General features: G+C 41.7%; 1 protein-coding gene across 1 annotated transcript in view; it reads left to right on the forward strand.

Annotated features, from left to right (window-relative positions):
* The window catches only part of GUCY1A2 (guanylate cyclase 1 soluble subunit alpha 2), a 1233955-nt gene that overhangs the window by 1105261 nt on the left and 108029 nt on the right, over positions 1–20665 (forward strand). Inside the window, exon 7 of the mRNA XM_069203198.1 lies at positions 18902–19056. Coding sequence (XP_069059299.1) covers positions 18902–19056 — 155 coding nt within the window. The remainder of the gene's footprint in view (positions 1–18901; positions 19057–20665) is intronic.

A 20665-nucleotide genomic window follows, 5' to 3' on the forward strand; every position in this document is an offset into this window, starting at 1 on the left:
TCGCCTATTTTTGCACTTTACTTTAGCCTCCTACTTTATCCACTCCTCGCCTCTCACCAGATTTATGGATTTAGCTTTTGGTACCATGTTTGGCTAAAATTTGAATGACGAGTAGTTCTGAGAAAAACACAGAGAAAGAAAGATGTAATCTGAAACTGTCCTTCCATGTCAAAGAAATGTGAAAAGTTGACGGAAACAAGAAATGTGAAACTATGACTGAAACTTCAGGAGACAATGTTTAATTCAAGGACCACAAATGTAACGTATGAAGAAGATTCGAAAAGCCAGGGACGAAAAAGGCTAGCAATTTCCAGAATCAATCATTACGTGCAGTAAACTCACCTGAACAGATAGAACAAGTCAAATTCATATTAATTTAGACTACAATCCCCCATCACTGATGAAAAAGAATTGTGTTTTTTTATTACGGTTTCACATATGGCGAGATAGTGGACTGGTCATTGAGAATGAGGAATGCAAACTGAGGTTTACTATGACCAATACTCTTTACTTTTTAGCTCAATCTTCTGTGTATTACTATTGTTGGTTACCATTTATTACCTTGGATTTCCAGTTGGTTATCCACATACATAACTAATCTCCTCCTATCTCTACTTCAAGATCTGGTGTCTCACAGCCTGAGTGAAAACATTTTAGACATCTTGGCAGAGGTATAGACCACTCTAACTAGGATTTCTTCTGGCACAGTAAATCTCAACTAATTCAGAATTCAATGGACTCTTGTTAACTCAGAAAGTAACTTGACCTGCCACGCTCCAAGATATTAATGTTAAGCAAAGTGAAAAGTGTGCCTGTACTAAGTCTAGGGTTGAATCAGTTTTGTAACTCGCTGCCATCAAATCCATCATGCTCTCACCTGTACCCACCTCATTGGTAATGTTCTGACAAACCCTACCACATGCAGAATCCTGAGGGCAGTGATTACTCACCCTATAATCTATGCTATATACCAGACAACGAATCAACGCCAGGAGTGTTTTGCTAGTTGCATCTCTACCCTTGACTTTGAAAGGACACAGCACACAGCTTTGGAGGACATCATAATACATATATTTCTCTTTCCTCTTAATGTGTGGGAAGTACTATTTAAATCAATAACTTGTCATATGTCTGTGGCTGTTGCCAAATTCAACTTTTTGACAACTTTCAAAATTGGCCAAACGAAGAAATGAAAGTTTGGATAAGTATTACTATTGTGCAGTTAGCCTCGGACTGACTACTGATGTAAACTGAACTATTTAGAACAGGATCAATGTGTGAAGCTCTACGAAGAGAAATAATGTGGCAAAAGTAACCTGTGCACATTATTTTAGAACAAAATGCCAATAGTGTAGTATTTTGGATTGCATGTTTTTGAGGTTCAAAATATTGGCTAGAATGCCCCACAAACTATACAAAGGATATTAGTATACAAGTTGATCTAATGTTATGTCAAACACAGGGTGTACAGACAAGTGCTAGCGTAATCAATGTCTTGTTACGTGGCTCATTTTGTTATTACTCTTTATTTATGCACGTCTCATGCTTCTTTTCAACCTTCTTAAAGTGTAGGTCTCTCTTCGATCTCTGGAGCAGGACCCTTTCCGCTTCTGCAATACCGCTTCCTTCCCCATGCGGTGCACTCATTCTTCCCCTGTTGGAGTCCCCCATCTCTGTTTCCCTGTAGCTCGAGGCATGTTCTTTTGTACCCATTGTACTACCCCTGCATTCCCTGGTCACAAGTCTCATATGGGGAATATTGTGAACAGAGCAAAGCATGGCACAATTCACTGGCCACTCAGAAGGTAACAAGCGGTTGTTGAGGGGCTAAAGGTAGGACGGGGTGAAAGCGTTAATTTTTGGGGGCCCAAAGGGCACATGGCGTCATTTTCCAAATCCCTAGAATTTTAGTGACTCGACTTTTTAGAAAACCTCGCATGCCTAACTTCCTGTGTGCATGGATTATCAGATGAATTGTAATTTGTTTTTATTTCTTTTCTGAAATGTTGAAGGAAGTTGATCATGGCACCTTTGTGCCACACAGTCAATCATGTTTAATAATCTCCATGATATTGTGCCTTTCTTGTAACATTGGGTCACGAACGGTTTGGAGGGGAGGGAACAAATTAAACATACACAAGAAAGAGGAGAGGCTAAGAAATGCGGCAGGCAATGTGGGTAAAATGATTGGGTGAAATGGGGGGAAAGATGTGAAGGTGAGCCAGCATTATATACCTATCCTATGGCTTTTATTTCTGCTGAGAGTAGGAATTATTTGGACACAGTTTTAGACAGTATACTATCAACTCAACGTAGGTGCCTCGGGCGAAGCATCCCCAGCAGATCAATCCGCGAAGAGTCACCTAAAAGTAACCCAGTTGTAAAAATGCGGAAGTAGAAGAGTAGAAAGTTCCTTCATAGTCAAACAATGAAATGCAGATTATTGCAGAAAGAAAGAACTAATACCATTACCATTTAACTCATTAGAAAATAAGATATGCAAGAGTATCATAAAATCCTGTGGTGCTTTAGGGACAATGGTCTAGTCTTCACTGTTCCGTTCCCTCATTTTTCTTTTGCTGATCCCCTGGATATTCTGCATTCCTCTTGAAACATGCAGCAGTGATGGAGATGAAATGGCTGCACGATTAACCCTGCATGTATTATTGTGACAGAGGTGTCTCACCTTCTTAATACTACTTATCTGTTTCCTCCTTTGTTCTTTCAAGATTGGCATATAAGGTGGTGTAGAACCAGTTGACTAAATAGCTAGCCAGATCCTAGCATCTTATGAGCCATCCAGAGACCCATATGCTCTTGAGCTGTTTCCCTTGTGTACCAGTGGGTATCCAGAGGTCAGCATACGTTTACTTTACCCCCGTTTGCAAGCACAAACTCCAGGTTGTACACCAGAATATTGTTTACAAAAATATCATCTGACACAAATACTGTTTTGTAAATATTGGAGTGTAAAGTTTCTATCACTAACTTCAAAGGGTGATAATTACGTAAATGATATTTAGGACTCAGTATTTATGTCAAACAATATTGTAAATTTGAAAGATCGATATTCTGATACCAAACTGCATTTCGAGACACTTGTTTCACAGGTGCCTGTGCCAATACAGTTACTGTTGTGTTTAATTTCCATTGTTCTTGTTAAATGTTCGCAAACATCTAATTTGTGAACTCTGTTTAAGGTAGCTATAGAGATGTGGAGAATCCTATTTAGGCAGGAAAAGTTACCATCTAACATTTTTAAGTAATAACGTCTCGATTCGTAAGGCTACAGTAACAGCAGCTGTTTGCAACTCTTCTCATACAATATCTGTACTGTTTGCATGGGTTCTTTCTTCCCTCCATTTCAATACGTTTCTCAACAACAATGTTTCACAATAATTAGAACAGTTCATAAATATTATACGTTGTTCAGGCAGTAGGTCTGTTTTTTTAACCATATTAGGGCATATTTACAAGAAAGTGACACATTAGCTCTGATGCGCCACTTTTCTTGCGTCACCATGCACCTCTGTAACGTCACCATGGTAGTGATGTATTTACCATATATCGTACCATGGAGCATGTCAGCACAATAGCGTCAAAATGCTTGACGCTATTGTGGTGCATTGCTGGATTACCGCCAAAAATCATGGCGCTAGTCCAACAGTGCATTGGGAGGCCTATAGCAAAGCACCCGGGCGTCACTAGGGTAGGCATTAAAAATGACAGAAAAAATGGTACAGTGAAATCTTGTAAACCTCCCCTCCTGCATACATTATACCTGCCGCAGGTATTTTGTGGCTCAAGGGGTTACAAAGTGGCGCAATTCAAGAACTAAGCCACTTTGTGAATATGGCACCCGGTGGGGGCCCCCTTAATGCCTCCTTAGCGTAAAAAAAAGATTATTCTAGGGCGGCGAAAGGAGGCGCAAGGGGCTTGTAAATATACCCCATTGTGCTTTCCCCCTGCTCTTTCTCTCTACTTACCTGATGAGAGATTAACTTCTTCAATTACAATCACTGGCTCATTGTAAGAAATTGTTGCATTTGTTACTGTATTTAAGAGGTGCTTATTTTGTGAAAAGAACGAGTACCAGTACCGAATGCTCTGCTCCGGCTGTGCTGTAAAAAAACTGGCACACAAAACTCCAAGGATGCGTAGTGTTGAATTCACAGCAGGCCTCTGTAATCTACTACCAGACACTGTTGCCTATTTATCTCATTCTTGCCAGTACCTGCTTTCTTCCTTTGTGCCTCTTTTTCAGTTTTTCTCTTTCGCCTTCTTTCCTGCTTGTGTCTCTCATGATTGCAGTCAATATCTGATGAGGAAAAATAAGTGCAGGTTCCCAAGAATACGTCCCTGTGTCTCCCACCGACGACCACCAGCTATGATTAAGCACTGTAATTAGGATTGTGTGCTACTCACTAAATAACAAAAAGCACTATGCCCACAAATCAGTTGGCTGGACTTGGACAGTAGTGGTGTGCTATATGTAGGATCGACCCTCGTTCTCTTTCTTCAGTTAAACCTTGAATTGCTCACCTACAGCTGCCAAAAACTCAAGAACACCTGTGTAACCCCCTTTTTAGGGTTGGGTCTGCGTCACATGCGCTCACGCATGTGTATCGCTAGCGAGGCACTTTAGGTATTAGAAAAGGGCTCGGAGCCCTGTTGACATCACGTCAGTGTCTTTCATTGGCAAGTTGGCTTGCCTGTTAAAATCTGCTTCTTTTGATTACTGGAAGGCACGCAAAAGTCATGCCTTTTCTGGTGGTTAGCCCCCCTCGAGCGCAGCAACCAAGTACAGAAAACCGGCGAGGCTCTTTGGGTTTGTGGACTACTTTTTCTCTGTTTTCGCAGCGCGATCTCACTGGGCACAAGTCCAGCAATTCTCATACTATCGACCTTGTTACTCAGTTAATTGCACTTTTGCCGATAGGTATTATTAGTGTGAACTGTAGCAGCACGATCGCGCTGTTTTTTTTTTTTAATGCAAGAAAAATCCAGTTGGGAGTTTACAACTGTGAACAGCTCTAACCCCGACAAATGCGAGACCCTAGTACATTGCAAATGCTTGTTTCTGTTGCGGACTCTGCACTTTGAGCGCTAATTATCCGGGATCAAAGCTTTGCTTCAGTCAAAGAGTTCTGTGGCCCCTGTAAATACCAGCTCTGGTGAACCTAGCATGACAAGTGCTTTGAAAACTGCATACCAACCTCCTTTGAGTCCTGTGCATCGCTTGTTTGATGGCATTGTAGTTTTCCATCTGAGCTCGCACGAAGAGCTGCAGTAGGAACCGGTATAATTAGAGTGTAGGAGGGACAGATTGCTGTTACGATGATCTCTGAACCAAGTGGTGAATAGAACCGAGAAGAGCTGATTTGTGGTCCTTTCTCAGGAGGGGTGCCTTGGCACATCCGTGATCACACACACGTGTTAACAAGGGTCAAGCTCCATTGACATTATGTCCCACTCAAGCCTTCAGAGGTCTGAATAGAGGTGCTTGCCAGAGAAAAAGGTGGGAACAGAAACTGCAGTCAATTACACTTCACTACATTCCAGTCATATCTTTAAAAATCAGAGGCCGATGAAATATAAGGCACCGTGGTGGATCAGCACACTGTAATATTTCTGCAGGTCCATTTTTAAAGAAAAAGAAACCAAGATGGCTTAAAAAAAACAGCTGTTCAAATAAGAAATTCCTCAGAAACCTGATTACCGGTGTGCAGGTGAGCATAGTAAGGAGTTAAATGCTCATAAAGATGCATTACATGCACAAATATTTGTGCCACTTCACTGATACAGTGACTAATACCATCCCTCAACCAAACTGGAAGAGTACCTGAAACAAATCATACAGGGAGGAACCGGTCATAAATAATGTGCTATTGATGTACTCCACATTGTTACCCCACTACAGTCTAAGCCTGGACATAAGTTCCATTACTCCAGAGCAGTCAGAGGAGTATCGGTAATTCTGTGTAACTCTTTGATGGGTAATTACTGATAATTATGGAAGTACTTCTCACATCATTAGGAATAATCTGGAGGGAAAAATCCTATAGTGAAAGCACATTTAATGAGTGCGAACAGCTGCTCGTGCTTGCTATCATGTTCTGCTGCATTTAGTGCTGTGGGTTAGCGCAAATTCATCCTTGCGTCCATTTTGAATGCGAGGGTGCATTTTGAAATAACGCAAACTGCCAGTAGTAAGTTAAGGATGGATCCTAGTGGATGAGCGCATTTATCAAGTGTGAGTGGCTGCTCGCACTCGCTAATTGTGTCCTTTGCATTTAGCACTATTTCTTAGTGCAAAATCCATCTTCGTGTCAATTTTGGACGGTAGGGTGCATGTGTTGCACTAAGAAATAGTGCTAAGCGTAGAATTACTCTTCTCACGGAACTCAAGGAAATCTTGCAGAATTTTGGTAATTCCACAGACACCAAAACAAATCTTATAAATGAAGGTACCTTTACAAATTTTGTTGTTGTGACCGATGCTGCCACCATGTGCCAGTGCGTTTCCAATATACTCCTGAATGTCAATTATACATTCCAGAATATTATCAATAACATGCTAGTGTGCATCTAATAATGTAGCCCACGACCTGGCAGGGTCCTGCTTAAAAATTGCAAAGGTCAAACAAAAGTGTCTCCCCATCAGCGCCATATCAATTTCAACAATTACCCCGTGAATTGTTCATCGGTTTCCACAGAGCAAACTCGGTTTCTGCTTTGTCATGCTAGTCTCCAGTGAAGAAATGTTATTGGTCAGATTTTATCTTTGTCTACAGAAAATGACTGTCAAGTCCACGTGACCCTAATTAAGTAAAGTAAACTGTGCCTGGTCCTATATTCCCCTCAGATAGATTGGCATGCCAGACAGGCAGCAAGGACACATTTGCATGCCAACTTAAACAACAACCATGCTCCCTTTTTCAAATAACCTTTTCTCGTGTCCATTGCAGATGTTTCTTGTCACATCCAAATCTCAAGCTGCTTCACTGTGTCACGTGACATGTACTTCCATCCACATCTCACTTCTACCATCGACCAGATTATAGTAGAAAGTAGAAATGACGCTTTGTGAAGGCATGTCCATAAAGGCACAGAATTTTACTAGGAATCGCAGAAATATGAAAAATACTGAAAAAGCATCCTTGAGTTTCTTTGAGAGAAGCCCTTGTGAACGGTGACTAGTGTGGTTGCAGAAGCTAAAATTATGGAGCACACTCGACAACCACTCATATCTGAAGAAAGAAAAGGAAACCAGGCGGTCCCTCCAGCCCGTGAAAGTGCGAGAGCCCGTGCCTCTTAGGTCTGAGGGCTGGTAAGGAGCTAGGAGGGAATCACTATAATTTAATGGGGCGGGTTCTGTAGTGCAAACGGCAGCTCAGCATGACCACTTACATTAAACGGTGAAACGCTGCAGATTTTCATGTCTATATCTGTTCAAGTTGGATGTGGTAAATGCGTTTTCGAAGGTTTCTTACCTGGCAGACATTATATGGAATCTTTGTTCTTTTCTATTATGTTAAGGATAACATACAAATCAGGCTTATTGGATAAGTGCAATAGTAGTTGACTGTGTCTTCAAACTTAAAGAATTTCCATCACAGATTAACTTTATGTGATTTGAGGGAAAACACGAATACACTTCCATTAACCTTGAGGAAAACTGCCGCATTTCAGCATTCATTTTTCTTACTGGACAGGGATAAAAAAGGGTACCCATGAGCATCTATAGTCTAAAGGACATCCCTTGTTGAAACCGCCCAGTGCCCATCTAATATTTTTCTGTAATTCTGGAAGTAATTTATTGGGCTTAAACCATTCTTTAGCAGACGTTGTCAACGTATTAATGGTGTATTTATTTTACAGTATTACGTTTTCATTAATGGCAATAAGTCTTTTTAAAATAAAACCAGAAGTCAAATGCCAATAAAAATTTGTTTATAAAAAACATACAAGGTTCAGAAAACAGTTAATAAACAAAGGTGTCAGGGACATCACGTCAGATTGATTGGAAAAAACGTGCATATATGTTTTGGGAGGAGGCTTAGCAGTTAACTAATGTCTGGACTAAAGAAGGGTTAGTTGAGTTCCGGAGTCAATGGCAAAGCGTTCCATAGATTTTTTCAGCACTTGTGACTGTTTGTTTTTTTTGCTCTTGTGAAACTTTGAATTCTCTGGGCCTGATTCACAATGGGCCTTAGCACTCGTGGCAGGATATCCGCAATGAGAAACACCAGTGTGATGGTCCTGCCACCAGTGCAGGTCCCCACCACGACTGTGGGGCTTCCACCACGAATGTGTAGTCCCTTTGTGATTCGGGCCCTCAGTTTCTGCATTTGTTAAGACTTCTTCTTCAAGAGATCATTAACAGCGGTTATAGGCAGTAAGTCGAACAGTATTTACAGGGCATTTTTCCCCTCATAAATATCGTCAGATTTGACCTGCTGACATTTATCTGAGTTTGTGATGTATAAATTATCACAAAATGTATAATTCTGTTATGTGTGGTAACAGGAGTTATTACATGTTAGAAATTGGGTTTTTGGTTGGCAGTCAGGTTATCCTCTGTCCAAGCAAGAACCCTTACTCTAGTCAGGGTAAGTCACACACAAGCCAAAATTAGCCTGTGCCCACCCTCTGGTAGCTTGGCACGAGCAGTCAGGCTTAACTTAGAAGGCAATGTGTAAAGTATTTGTGCAATAAATCATACAATACCACCATATAGCACCACAAAAATACACCACACAGTGTTTAGAAAAATATATAATATTTATCAGGATAATTGTAGGTCAAAACGAATAAAGTTGCAATGTGAATTTGTAAAGATATCACTGAAAAATGATATAAAGTGTCTCAAGTCTGTCAAAAGCTAACAAAGTCTCTTTCAAGCACAAAGTACCTGGTTTGGAGTGGAAAATCTCCGCAGAGGGCCGCAGAGGAAGAGATACGTGGAAAAATGGTGTATGCGTGGATTTCTCCCCAGCAGACACGGACTTGCGTCGTTATTTTTCACGCGGGGAAGTCGTGCGTCGTTTTCCGGCGCGCAGACAGTATCTTTCTGTGGATCGCAGGGATTACCAGATGTCCCGGGTCTGTGCGTGGATTCTCCTACTTGTTTTCCAGCTGCGCATTGTTCTGCGGGGCTGTGCGTCGAAGTTTCGCTCTCATGGCAGGCGTCGCGTCGATTTCTCCTCTGGAGGTTGGGCGGCACTGTCCTTGCGAAGCCGTGCGTCGAAGTTCCGGTCATCTCGAAGGCGTCGCGTCAATCAGCGTCGGTGTGCAGCGTTTTTCTCACAGCAGAACAAGCTGTGCGTCGAAAATTTTGGCACACGAAGCGTCCAAGTGAAAAAGAGAAGTCTTTTTGGTCCTGACACTTCAGGGAACAGGAGGCAAGTTCTATCCAAGCCCTTGGAGAGCACTTTCACAGCCAGACAAGAGTTCAGCAAGGCAGCAGGCCAACAGCAAGGCAGCAGTCCTTTGTAGAAAGCAGACAGGTGAGTCCTTTTAGCAGCCAGGCAGTTCTTCTTGGCAGGATGTAGTTTCTGGTTCAGGTTTCTTCTCCAGCAAGTGTCTGATGAGGTAGGGCAGAGGCCCTGTTTTATACCCAAATGTGCCTTTGAAGTGGGGGAGACTTCAAAGAGTGGCTAAGAAGTGCACCAGGTCCCCTTTCAGTTCAATCCTGTCTGCCCGGGTCCCAGTAGGGGGTGTGGCAGTCCTTTGTGTGAGAGCACGCCCTCCACCCTCCCAGCCCAGGAAGACCCATTCAAAATGCAGATGTATGCAAGTGAGGCTGAGTACTCTGTGTTTGGGGTGTGTCTGCGTGAATGCACAAGGAGCTGTCAACCAAGCCCAGCCAGACGTGGATTATAAGGCACAGAAAGATTTAAGTGCAAAGAAATGCTCACTTTCTAAAAGTGGCATTTCTAGAATAGTAATATTAAATCCGACTTCACCAGTCAGCAGGATTTTGTATTACCATTCTGGCCATAATAAATATGACCTTCCTGCTCCTTTCAGATCAGCAGCTGCCACTTCAACAATGTATGATGGCAGCCCCAATGTTAGCCTATGAAGGGAGCAGGCCTCAAAGTAGTGTAAAAACGAATTTAGGAGTTTTACACTACCAGGACATATAACTACACAGGTACATGTCCTGCCTTTTACCCACACAGCACCCTGCTCTAGGGGTTACCTAGGGCACACATTAGGGGTGACTTATATGTAGAAAAAGGGGAGTTATATGCTTGGCAAGTACTTTTAAATGCCAAGTCGAAGTGGCAGTGAAACTGCCCACACAGGCCTTGCAATAGCAAGCCTGAGACAAGGTTAAGGGGGCTACTTAAGTGGGTGGCACAACCAGTGCTGCAGGCCCACTAATAGTATTTAATCTACAGGCCTTAGGCACATATAGTGCACATTACTAGGGACTTATAAGTAAATTAAATAGTCCAATCAGGTATGATCCAAAGTTACCATGTTTGAAAAGGGAGAGAGCATATGCACTTTAGCACTGGTTAGCAGTGGTAAAGTGCGCAGAGTCTAAAAAGCCAGCAAAACAGGGTCCAAAAAGTGGAGGGAGGCAGGCAAAAATTTAGGGGTGACCACCCTAAGGCATGTCAGGTCTAACATTACACATATTAGAATGTATCAGCCAACTCATAATGAGGGTCTATGAGGCATATTCTCAGTAACTAGTAATACCAGTTCAGCGGTGAACAAAACTTTGTCACTGAATCAGGATTACATAATGTGTGAAATTTTACCCACATTTTTCACCTGCAAAACTTTTACAGGCTAAAACCAGGCAAATTGTGTGTGTGGGGGGACGGATGGAGGGACATAAAAATACAGGTTTTGCATTTGGGAAATGGAGAACACATGCGGTTTTATCACTTTTACCTCTATCCTAACCTACGTAACTCAACATGAAAAGGTAATACTGGACCAGTGAAATATCACACACTGGGGTATAGTTACTTACAATGTGTGTTTTACCTTCCCAAATGCCAAGCCTATTGAAACGAGAGCTTTATATCATAGGATGTCTAGTCTGAAGGTTGTAATAACGGTATTCTTATTCCTCTCTTCAGCAAATTAAGATGGAAACACTAGGTTTGTTTTGTAAATAGTCAATCAGTCAGATCAACTTTATTCAGCCACATAGAAGCCATAAAAGCACACAACATTAATAAATAAATACAATTACATTTAAAAAACACATCAAGCATTTAAAAGTCCATAAAACAATAAGCTCCTCAGTGCACTTTCATAGGTCACTGTGCATACTTTCTCAATCGTTTCAATGGCTGTATAATAAAATTGGGTCCAACAAAATATATTGTTGGAGATTCTAATTGTTGTATCATCGTGAAACACTTGGGGTATATAATTGGATGTTTTTCTCTAAAAGCGGGACATAAAAAACGTTTTCTAAAAACATATTAAAGCGCACAAAACAGCATAAAGTGTGTTGTAGACTGCTTGAAAACCTCCTCACATGGACAACAGGGCAATGACCTGAACCATGAACCTGCAATTGTATTGTATTAGTTCTAAACTGTGTGACATAGAATCTGTGATCTGGATCTCTGACCCATGTCAGGTATGGGTTCATCCCATGACATGCTGAGATGGGTATATACAATTTTATGGTTGACATTTCCACCACCTTTCCCCATGTTATTCTATCTGCATGGGTCAAAAAAGATCTTTCACTAGAACCTTAGCATTCTCAGGTGTTTCAAAAAAGTGACTCAGGCCTATTTACCTTAGTGCGCTCTTTACACGTGAAATCCAGGAAAAGGACTGATATTTGCTTTGTCTGAGGCAATCCTTCAAGATCTTCCATGAAAAGATAATCTCGGGATGTAGACAAACCTTAAGCCATAACATGAGTAATGTCATCCCAACCCATTCTTTCAAATAAACCAGACCAGCTTCCAAATGAAGAATGAAACTTGAGGTTGATCTGGGAAGGCCCAAAAGTCTACTCAGAAATCTATTTGCTGTAACCTGTAGAGGACTAGGTGGCTTATACCCCCATACTCCTGCTCCATAAGTACCTATAGCAAAACATTTGCTTTTATATAATTGGATCAATTCTTTTGTGGGTTTATAACCTAGTTTCTTGGCAAACCTAAACAACTGCTCACACTCTACTGCCATAACTTATGACCTCTGAGAGAGCAAGTGTTCCAACAATAACTTTTCATCAAATAGAATTCCCAGGTAACTAAAGTGCTTTTTCTTATTGGTGTACCACCCAGGTGAAACGTTTTAGAATGGGTATTCTTTGGCCCACAGGTTAGGATATAAGATTTATCATTATTCACTTTAAGATTCAAGCCCTGCATAAAACCTTGGAACCCATTTAGCAATGCCTGCAGACCATTTGCTGTGTGGGCTAAGAGCACCGCATCACTTGCATAAAGCAGGGTGGGACCAATCGCAAACTGATTTTAGGAAGATCCAAAGTGTAAGTGATTAAAAAAACAGCCTGTTAATATAAAAGAAAAATAAGAACGGGGCCACAATACATCCTTGTCTTACTTCTTGAGTTACTGGGATAGGGGCCGCCAAGTCACTGTCCTGGGAGTACCACACTCTCATGTAGTTTTTATGGTGCAGAAGTTTTAAGACTGACAGAAGATAATGATCATCGCCTGCTTAGGACATAAACTCCCAAAGTTCCTTCCTGTTCACTAAATCAAAGGCAGAGGAGATGGCCATGAAAGCCATATGAATGGCACCTCCCCTTGCGTGTCCATATTTGCCTATCATAAGGGAAAGATTTAGGGGATTGTTCTGTTGTGCTCTTTCCTTGGCGAAACCCATAGTGAACATCAGTAAAAAAGGCACTGGTTTCTGCCCAGCTTTTCAATTTCCCTAAAATAACCCTCCCAAATATCTTCATGGAAGAATCTAAAAGGGAAATGGGACGCTAACTTGAAGGGGCATTTTTGTCCCCTTTTTTGCAAATTGGGACTACGATTGACTGTTTCCAAGATTCCAAACTTTCCCCATTATCAAATACCTGAATATATTGGTTAACATGGGGGCCCATGACTCAAGATTGTGTTTACAAATTTCACATGGGACCCCATCTGGACCTGTTGCTTTCCCCATTGTAGAGCAGAAGATTGTTTTTTGATTTCCTTCACTGTGATGAGTTGCTAAATTCTTCGAGATCCCTCAGTGGGATAGGGGAGTCAATGAAGGATTGTCCCTCCTCTGACCGTTCTGCATTAAAATTTTGGAGTAAAAGGTCTACTTATTCCTGGTCTGATATGTGGCAATCTATCCCGGAGGAATGCATTTCCGAAAATAAAAGTTTGTTTATGACTTCTCAGGGTACTCTATTATTTTTTAAGGTGGCCACTCATTCCAGTTCTTCTCAGACAGTGGCTCTAATCTCCCTTTTCCTGTTCTCAATAGCTGTTTTATAATTTCTTCTAGCCATTCACACTGCCGTTATATCTTGAGGCAATGTTTTTTTTACCTGTTTTAGAACCTTTAAAGTCTTTGTGCATTTAGTACCAAACCAAGCAAGAGGGGGTATCGCCCTCCTTCATTCTTTATTGACAGCAAATCAAGGATAAAAACACAAATTTTGGCAAAGTTGGAGCCAACAATGTCTGGTATGGGGGCACCCAATAATCATGAATTAACCTCTCTAGGATGCATCCCAAGCAGATCCCCCAATATTTTATTAGCATCAACATGTTGCCATTTTCTACAGACACCCTTGTTTTTAAAAAAAGTTAATAATGGTAGTTTCTCTTTCATTTGAGGGGGTCCTCAAGATTCTCGACAGCTCAATCAAGATGAGGCAATGATCACTCTTGGGGAATGACACACCTCAAATTTTCCTATCCATTGAAACTAAAAATCTGCCATAAAAATGTTATAATTTTCACTCCCCTTGCCTCTCCCTACAAACGGTGGGTTAAATGACACATTGCCCTTTCTTTGCTCTGAAGCAAAAAGCATGTTATTGACCAACATTATCCTGGTTAGTGCTTCCCCATAGGCAGTGTGCTGAAAATTACTTACATGATCCTCCTGCCCATTTACAATCCCACAGACTCTGCTCCCATTATAGTGACATTTAGTTATATTAAAATCTCCTACCCAAATAAGAGAAACACTTGGATCTTTCTTCATGATCATGAAAAAATAATAAGCAAAGTGTTAAGAACCGGGGGACACAGTAACTTTAACATTTGAAAATGTGAATTCAAAAATGCTTCCTTAATTTTGAGATTTCTATTGTGGTTGAACTAAAAGTTACAAGTTCCCCCTCCCCCTACCCACCCTAGAGGGAACTGCAGGCGGGGAAAAGGACCTATACCCATCAATAAAGGGGCAATCAAACAGCCATGTCTTTTGACAGTATAAGATATCATAAGCTCCTATAAAATGCAACCATTTCTGGTTATTCAATTTAGATCCGAGCCCTGCAATATTCCACAAAAGTAGTCGTAGTAATGGTGGACGAGATGTATCCGGGCAATTTAACATAAAGAGCAGGAGGACTGAGGGGGACTTAGATTTCCTGAACTTCTTGCCCTAAGTTGAAAACTAATCTTGTTGTTAAGCCCCTCCCTTCCTTTCTGTGGGTACCCTCCATTGTCATGAATAACTCTATCTCTTAATGTGTTAAATGACCCCTCTAATTCCCTTGTGGATAGCATACTCGAATGGCCCTTATCTTCCCTCAACAATGAGACAATGACCCGATTTTCACTCGCCTAACTAATATGGCCGGAAGCTACTCCTGGGGCCAACTTGTCTACCCCATCCGTTTCAACTGCACAATTTGAATCAGGGCCCATTAAGTCTCCTCTGGGTAATCCATCATCCTTCTTGGGCAGTCAGTCATTCTCCGACAGTTAACACCAAAGCCAGGAATCTATTACTTAGGGGCACAGAGGGATGTATGTAACTGTGATGATTTGGCAGACTTTTTTCTCCTGGTGGAGCATATTGTAGTCTGCCCAGGGGTTGCCGATGAGGATGGAAAAACCTCAAGGGAAGGAGCTCCACTGCATTCCCCCCAGGAGGCTGAAGAGCTGACCTAGATAACAGGTCTCCTATGAATCGTGGACTCTGAAAGTTAATAATAACACTGTCACCATCAGTACTTTTTCTTGCTAGACCAATCCACCCCACTCTCCCGGGAAATAGTATTTGCCAGGTACACTCCGGAAGAAAACAGTGTTTGGCCACCAACCAAAGGACTACTTTATTCTTCAAAGTTTCACAGGTCTCCTGCTTACCTTGCCTCAAGAGGGGAACATTCACCATGATTGCTACATAAGGAGAGTAAGCTGGAGGTAAGTTAACTATGATAAATTCACCTTGTGCTAATGAGTCACTTAGCTCAGTGATGCTCCTTTCTTTGGATTGACAAGCGGGTCCACATCTAAAATCTACCTTGCCCCTGAGTTGGTCATGGTTCACAATGTTCCCTGTTGCCTACGTCTCAACCTCATGCCCTGAACTTGGTCTGTTCTAACACATTCAGATTACAGCCCTAGTGAGGCACAGGTCAGAACACCTTCCCTCACATTAATTTCCTCTGGTGAGGTGTTCTTATTATCAGGCCTTTCTTGTTGGGGAGTCCCCTCTATATTTTGACTGGTTGATAGCTGAGTAGACAATGTCCTGCAGAGGTCGATCACTTTCCCAACTTCTCCCTCCAATTTGTTCAGTTTATCCTTAAATGGGGTCAATAAATCATTGAAGGTTACTAGAATTTTTTCCAGTTGAGGGGGAGAGTGATCAATCCCCAGGTGGCATCGGTCAGGTGAGCCGGAGCTTTCTATTGGTGGCTTCCTAATTCTCTTCTTTCTTTTGGGTGCAGGAAAATGCAGTGTTAAGGGGGCAGCTATGTTAACCAGGGATTTAAAACTCTTCATTGGGCCCATTACCTCCCGGGGGTTAGGATCAACACTTCCTGTTGGTTCTAATTATTTGTTTCAAACATGGCCCATGTCAGTGATTGAATCGATGAATATGGAAAAAGCACGATTAATCATCAGTTCTGGAATTCTGTGTGAATGCTCGATGTTTGTGTTTTCAGTGTTTGGTTGACGTGTGTCTTTGTCGCAAAGAGAAAATGCAAGGGTTGTTGAATCTAAATATTTTCATATAAATACTTACCCATGTGAAAAAATTAGCACGTGCATTACCGATGAATCATTTGTTTGATAAACACCTTCCTCGTGTCATGGACGCAAGTGTGAAACGATCAAAACAAACTTGCATCTGAAATCTATCGCTGTGAATACCGAAGTCCACAGAATTCACCGCCACAAAACACAAACTTCCAGATATTTACCCACTGCTAAGATCACATTAGCGACTTTTTAAGCTCTCCCTATTTGGTCAACCAAGGGTGATGAGGTCCATGTTGATGATACAATCTGCCCAGGATTACGCAGTGTCGTTGCCTGAGGAAGCATGGCTAAATAAAGTCCCAAAAGAAACATAAAAATTCACATGTGACATTATAACCTGACACATAACTTTAATGTGTAATAGGTTGTGCTATTTCAGAGCACATTTATTTTGGCAAATGTAACCCAAGAGCTTTGGGACTATCAGTTAAAGACATTTACCTTTTCTAGAATATGAATTTACAAACTTGGGAAGTTCAGAACATATCATTTACTACATGGGAAAGTTAAGCCTGTAAGTGCTTGTTCTTTTCTGGATTTTATTGGGTATTTTCAATAAACTAGTTATTGGAATAGCATGTTCATGGACATATACGAAAATCACAGAAACAAGTAGTATTGTTGGCACCAAGGCCTTTTGCAAGTCTTGTGGGGAGCGTTGCAAACGACCAATGGCATTTGTAAAGCAAGTTACCTTCCTAGCACTCACAAAAGTGCAATTTTTAAACCTGGAATTTTATTTTCTCAAACAATTGTGCTAATAATCCACACTATTTCCTCATCTTTTGCAGGACAAATTAATTATTGTTCCTGCATAAATTACGGATACACATCTATCTGGAAACTTAAAATAAACATTTTATGATGCTTTTATTTTATGAATCAGCCAGCAGCTGAGAAATGTGTTCATATGTAGTTGTAAAGATACTGCAATACCTTTCCTTGTACACTCCTTCTACACTCCCTTGCCAGCCCTCAGCTGACTTAAATTTCTTGCATACCCAGTCCACGGTTACTTGTGCATATGTTGTACATTCTTACCAATGCCTTTAGTACGCATTAAACACTCTTGTGTACAAATCTTGCACTTTTCTTTAGGGAATTGTATGGATTTAGCATAAGCAGAAGCTGCTCAGGTTTTTGTTGTGCAGTGAAATGAGGAACAGTGTAATTTTGTAATCAGGCTCATGTTTGTGTTACTTGGTGCCATTCTGCCAAAATGGCATACCTATTGAATTGTCATTCTCTCTATGTTTTTTTTTCCCCTGCATATTAGGGATAAATGAAAGGCTGTTTACTTCTTAAAAAGAGGCCTAGCCTATCATGCTTCAAGGATAAGATGTTGCAAACATTTCTGGTTAAGTGTTGCCTTACTGGACATGTTAAGCCTTCTATCCAAAGAAGAAGGGTCCTAAAGTTTGGTTATAAATTATGTCATCCTACCTGTCTCTTCTCACATGGAAGTAGAGAGAAGGCTGCAAATTTTGCTTAACATTGTCCTCATAACACAGGGAAGAAACAGGGATGGACACCTTGTAGCTGAGGGACCGTAAATCTGAGCAAATTAGTTTATCTGAGTGATGTCTTATATATAGGAGTAAGAGAGAGTCCAGGGTTTATGAATGTGGTGGAGCAATGTAAGAATACTGTGGGTGCTGATTGAAGAAGAGTCTGCATTTGTAGAGAGACCCAGTGAAACAGAGAAAAACTACATAAAGAGGAGCTTGATCTCCCTCCCTGAGGGCCTTAGATGAGTGTTGGTAGTAGAGGTCCAAGTAGAATATATTGATCAGTTTGATGTGCAGTGGCGGTTCCTCCGTTAGGGCTGAGGAGCGTTGCCCCCGCCAGCAGCAGAAGCTGCAAACCTTTCACAACGATGTTTATTATCCCTTAGATGTGAAAGGGGTGGGGCATGTGGAATAACGAGCACTGAGGGGAGTGCACTGAGCACTGCCCTCAGCATGCATGTGTGTTTGGCCGGCCGTCTCAGGCCGGCCAAACAGACATGTGCAATAGGCTCTCTCCAGCCTGGAGACAGCAGGACAGGATCCCAGTCTGCCTGGAAGCACACTGGCTGGGCGCTCCCAGCCAATCCTGACGCTGCTCAGGATTTGCCACAGGAGCCTGGGAGCCTGTGATGCCTGCACTAAAAGGCGGAGGAGTGACGAGGAGCGGAGGTAAGTTTAAAAAGAACCTTTTTTTAAAGTTTATTAAAATTCCTCACCCACACGCTGCACCAACCAATGCAGCCCCGGCGAGCTGTGACTGATGATGTGGTCACTTGAGTATATGTAACAATTACGTATACTGCCAGATTTATGTGGAAATGATCTTTTGGATCTGCCTCGAGGCTCGGTATAAGGTTGAGATAGGAAGCAGATACCCTTAGTTTTAATCTTGACCTCGACACCTACTGAAAATCCTGTGACTCTGGGCAAATCACCTAAGGTAACTCCGCCTAAAAAGGTAAAAAAAAAAACAATTTAAGTTGCAAATATTCAAAATGTAATTGGGTAATATGAATATGTAAATCCCCAATTGATGTATGTGATCTTGGATGAAAAATCAACATCCTTCACAATTTCAGTGCTCTGCTGCTCACAGCTAGGTTTGCCCTTTATAAACGTTTTCATACATTTAAACAATGCACAAAGCATACCATGTATTTTGGATTAGGTGACGAAGAAGTGTGTTTTTCATTTCAGATGAGGATTGGAATTCACTCTGGGTCTGTTCTGGCTGGAGTTGTTGGTGTCCAAATGCCACGGTATTGCCTCTTTGGGAACAATGTCACACTTGCCGGCAAGTTTGAGTCAGGAAGTCATCCGCGTCGCATCAATGTCAGCCCAACTACATACCAGTAAGTGCTAACTATTATAGGATTATTTCAAATGCATCACGTTCCAAAAGGAAGTTTATAATTCTGTATTTTGGAATACCCAAGAAACTGATGCCATGAGTGTTTCAATATATTAAATTAATAGCAGATTTAAATATATATATATATATATATATATATATTAGGTTTTTTGCAAACAAAACAGAGGTCGGTCTTGAAACTAAGCTGAAATTGTTATGCCAGTGTTTGAGCGAGAATAAAATGTAGTGATATGAAAAAATAAAATACACCAAGTTGAAAATACTAAAACGTGGCACAGTCCTGAGGTTCGAAAATGCATTTATGGAAATATATTCATGTAGATACTTTCTAAAAATGATAATTGAAAAACTATAAACTATTGTAGAGGTGCAATATTCCAACTTCGCTCAAGTTAAAATTAATGTTTCAGAATTTCAACTTCACGAGCTATAATCATGTTAAACCCTCCGGTTTTTACCAAAGTTTCTCCATCGAAAGCTGTTCTTACAAATTCACTGATGAAATAGTCGCACCAAAAATTAAGTCCAGAAGTGTTTGACATGTAGTGGCAGCCGCCTTCTTGAAGCCTTCCCACACAGATGACAAGCCCTTGAGAAGCCTCTTAACTTTATCGCTATAATACAATCGGACTGAATTTGTGCTTATTGCCTCATTAGTGCCCCTTATGCTCACTTTGGGGCATATTTATACTCTGTTTGCGCCGGATTAGCGTCGTTTTTTTTTACGCAAATCCGACGAAAAGCTAATTCCATATTTATACTTTGGCGTTAGACCCGTCTAGCGGCAAAGATCTTGGAGTTTGCGTCATTTTTTAGCGTGGACACCTACCTTGCGTTAATGATATGCAAGGTAGGCGTTCCCTTCTAAAAAATGACTCCAAGGCATGTGCGCCTTATTTAAACTCCAGTGCAAAAATGACGCACAGGAGTGGACGGGCCTTAAAAAGTGACGTCCAGCCGCTTTTGCGTCATTTTTTAACGCCTGGTCAGGGCAGGCGTTAAGGGACCTGTGGGCTCGGAAGGAGCCCAGAGGTGCCCTCCCATGCCCCCAGGGACACCCCCTGCCACCCTTGCCCACCCCAGGAGGACGCCCAAGGATGGAGGGACCCATCCCAGGGAACTTAAGGTAAGTTCAGGTGAGTATTATTTTTTTTTTTTTTGTGGCATAGGGGGGCCTGATTTGTGCCCCCCTACATGCCACTATGCCCAATGACCATGCCCAGGGGACATAAGTCCCCTGGGCATGGCCATTGGGCAAGGGAGCATGACTCCTGTCTGTGCTAAGACAGGAGTCATTTCAATGGGGGTTGGGAGTAAAAAAAAATGGCGCAAATCGGGTTGAGGCCAATATTTTGCCTCAGACCTGACTTGCCCCATTTTTTGACACCCAAGCTCCATTTTCCCCTACGCCGTCACTGCCTGGTGTGGGTCATTTTTTCTGACGCACACCAGTCCGCAGCGTCGGCTAACGTCATCCAATAAATAAGGCGCCCGCATGGCGCTTTGGAATGGCGTTAGCCGGCGTTAAATCTTTTGACGCACAACTGCGTTGGCGCAGTTGTGCGTCAAAAAGTATAAATATGGCCCTT

The sequence above is a fragment of the Pleurodeles waltl genome, chromosome 8, assembly GCF_031143425.1.
Source record: "Pleurodeles waltl isolate 20211129_DDA chromosome 8, aPleWal1.hap1.20221129, whole genome shotgun sequence".
NCBI lineage: Eukaryota > Metazoa > Chordata > Amphibia > Caudata > Salamandridae > Pleurodeles > Pleurodeles waltl.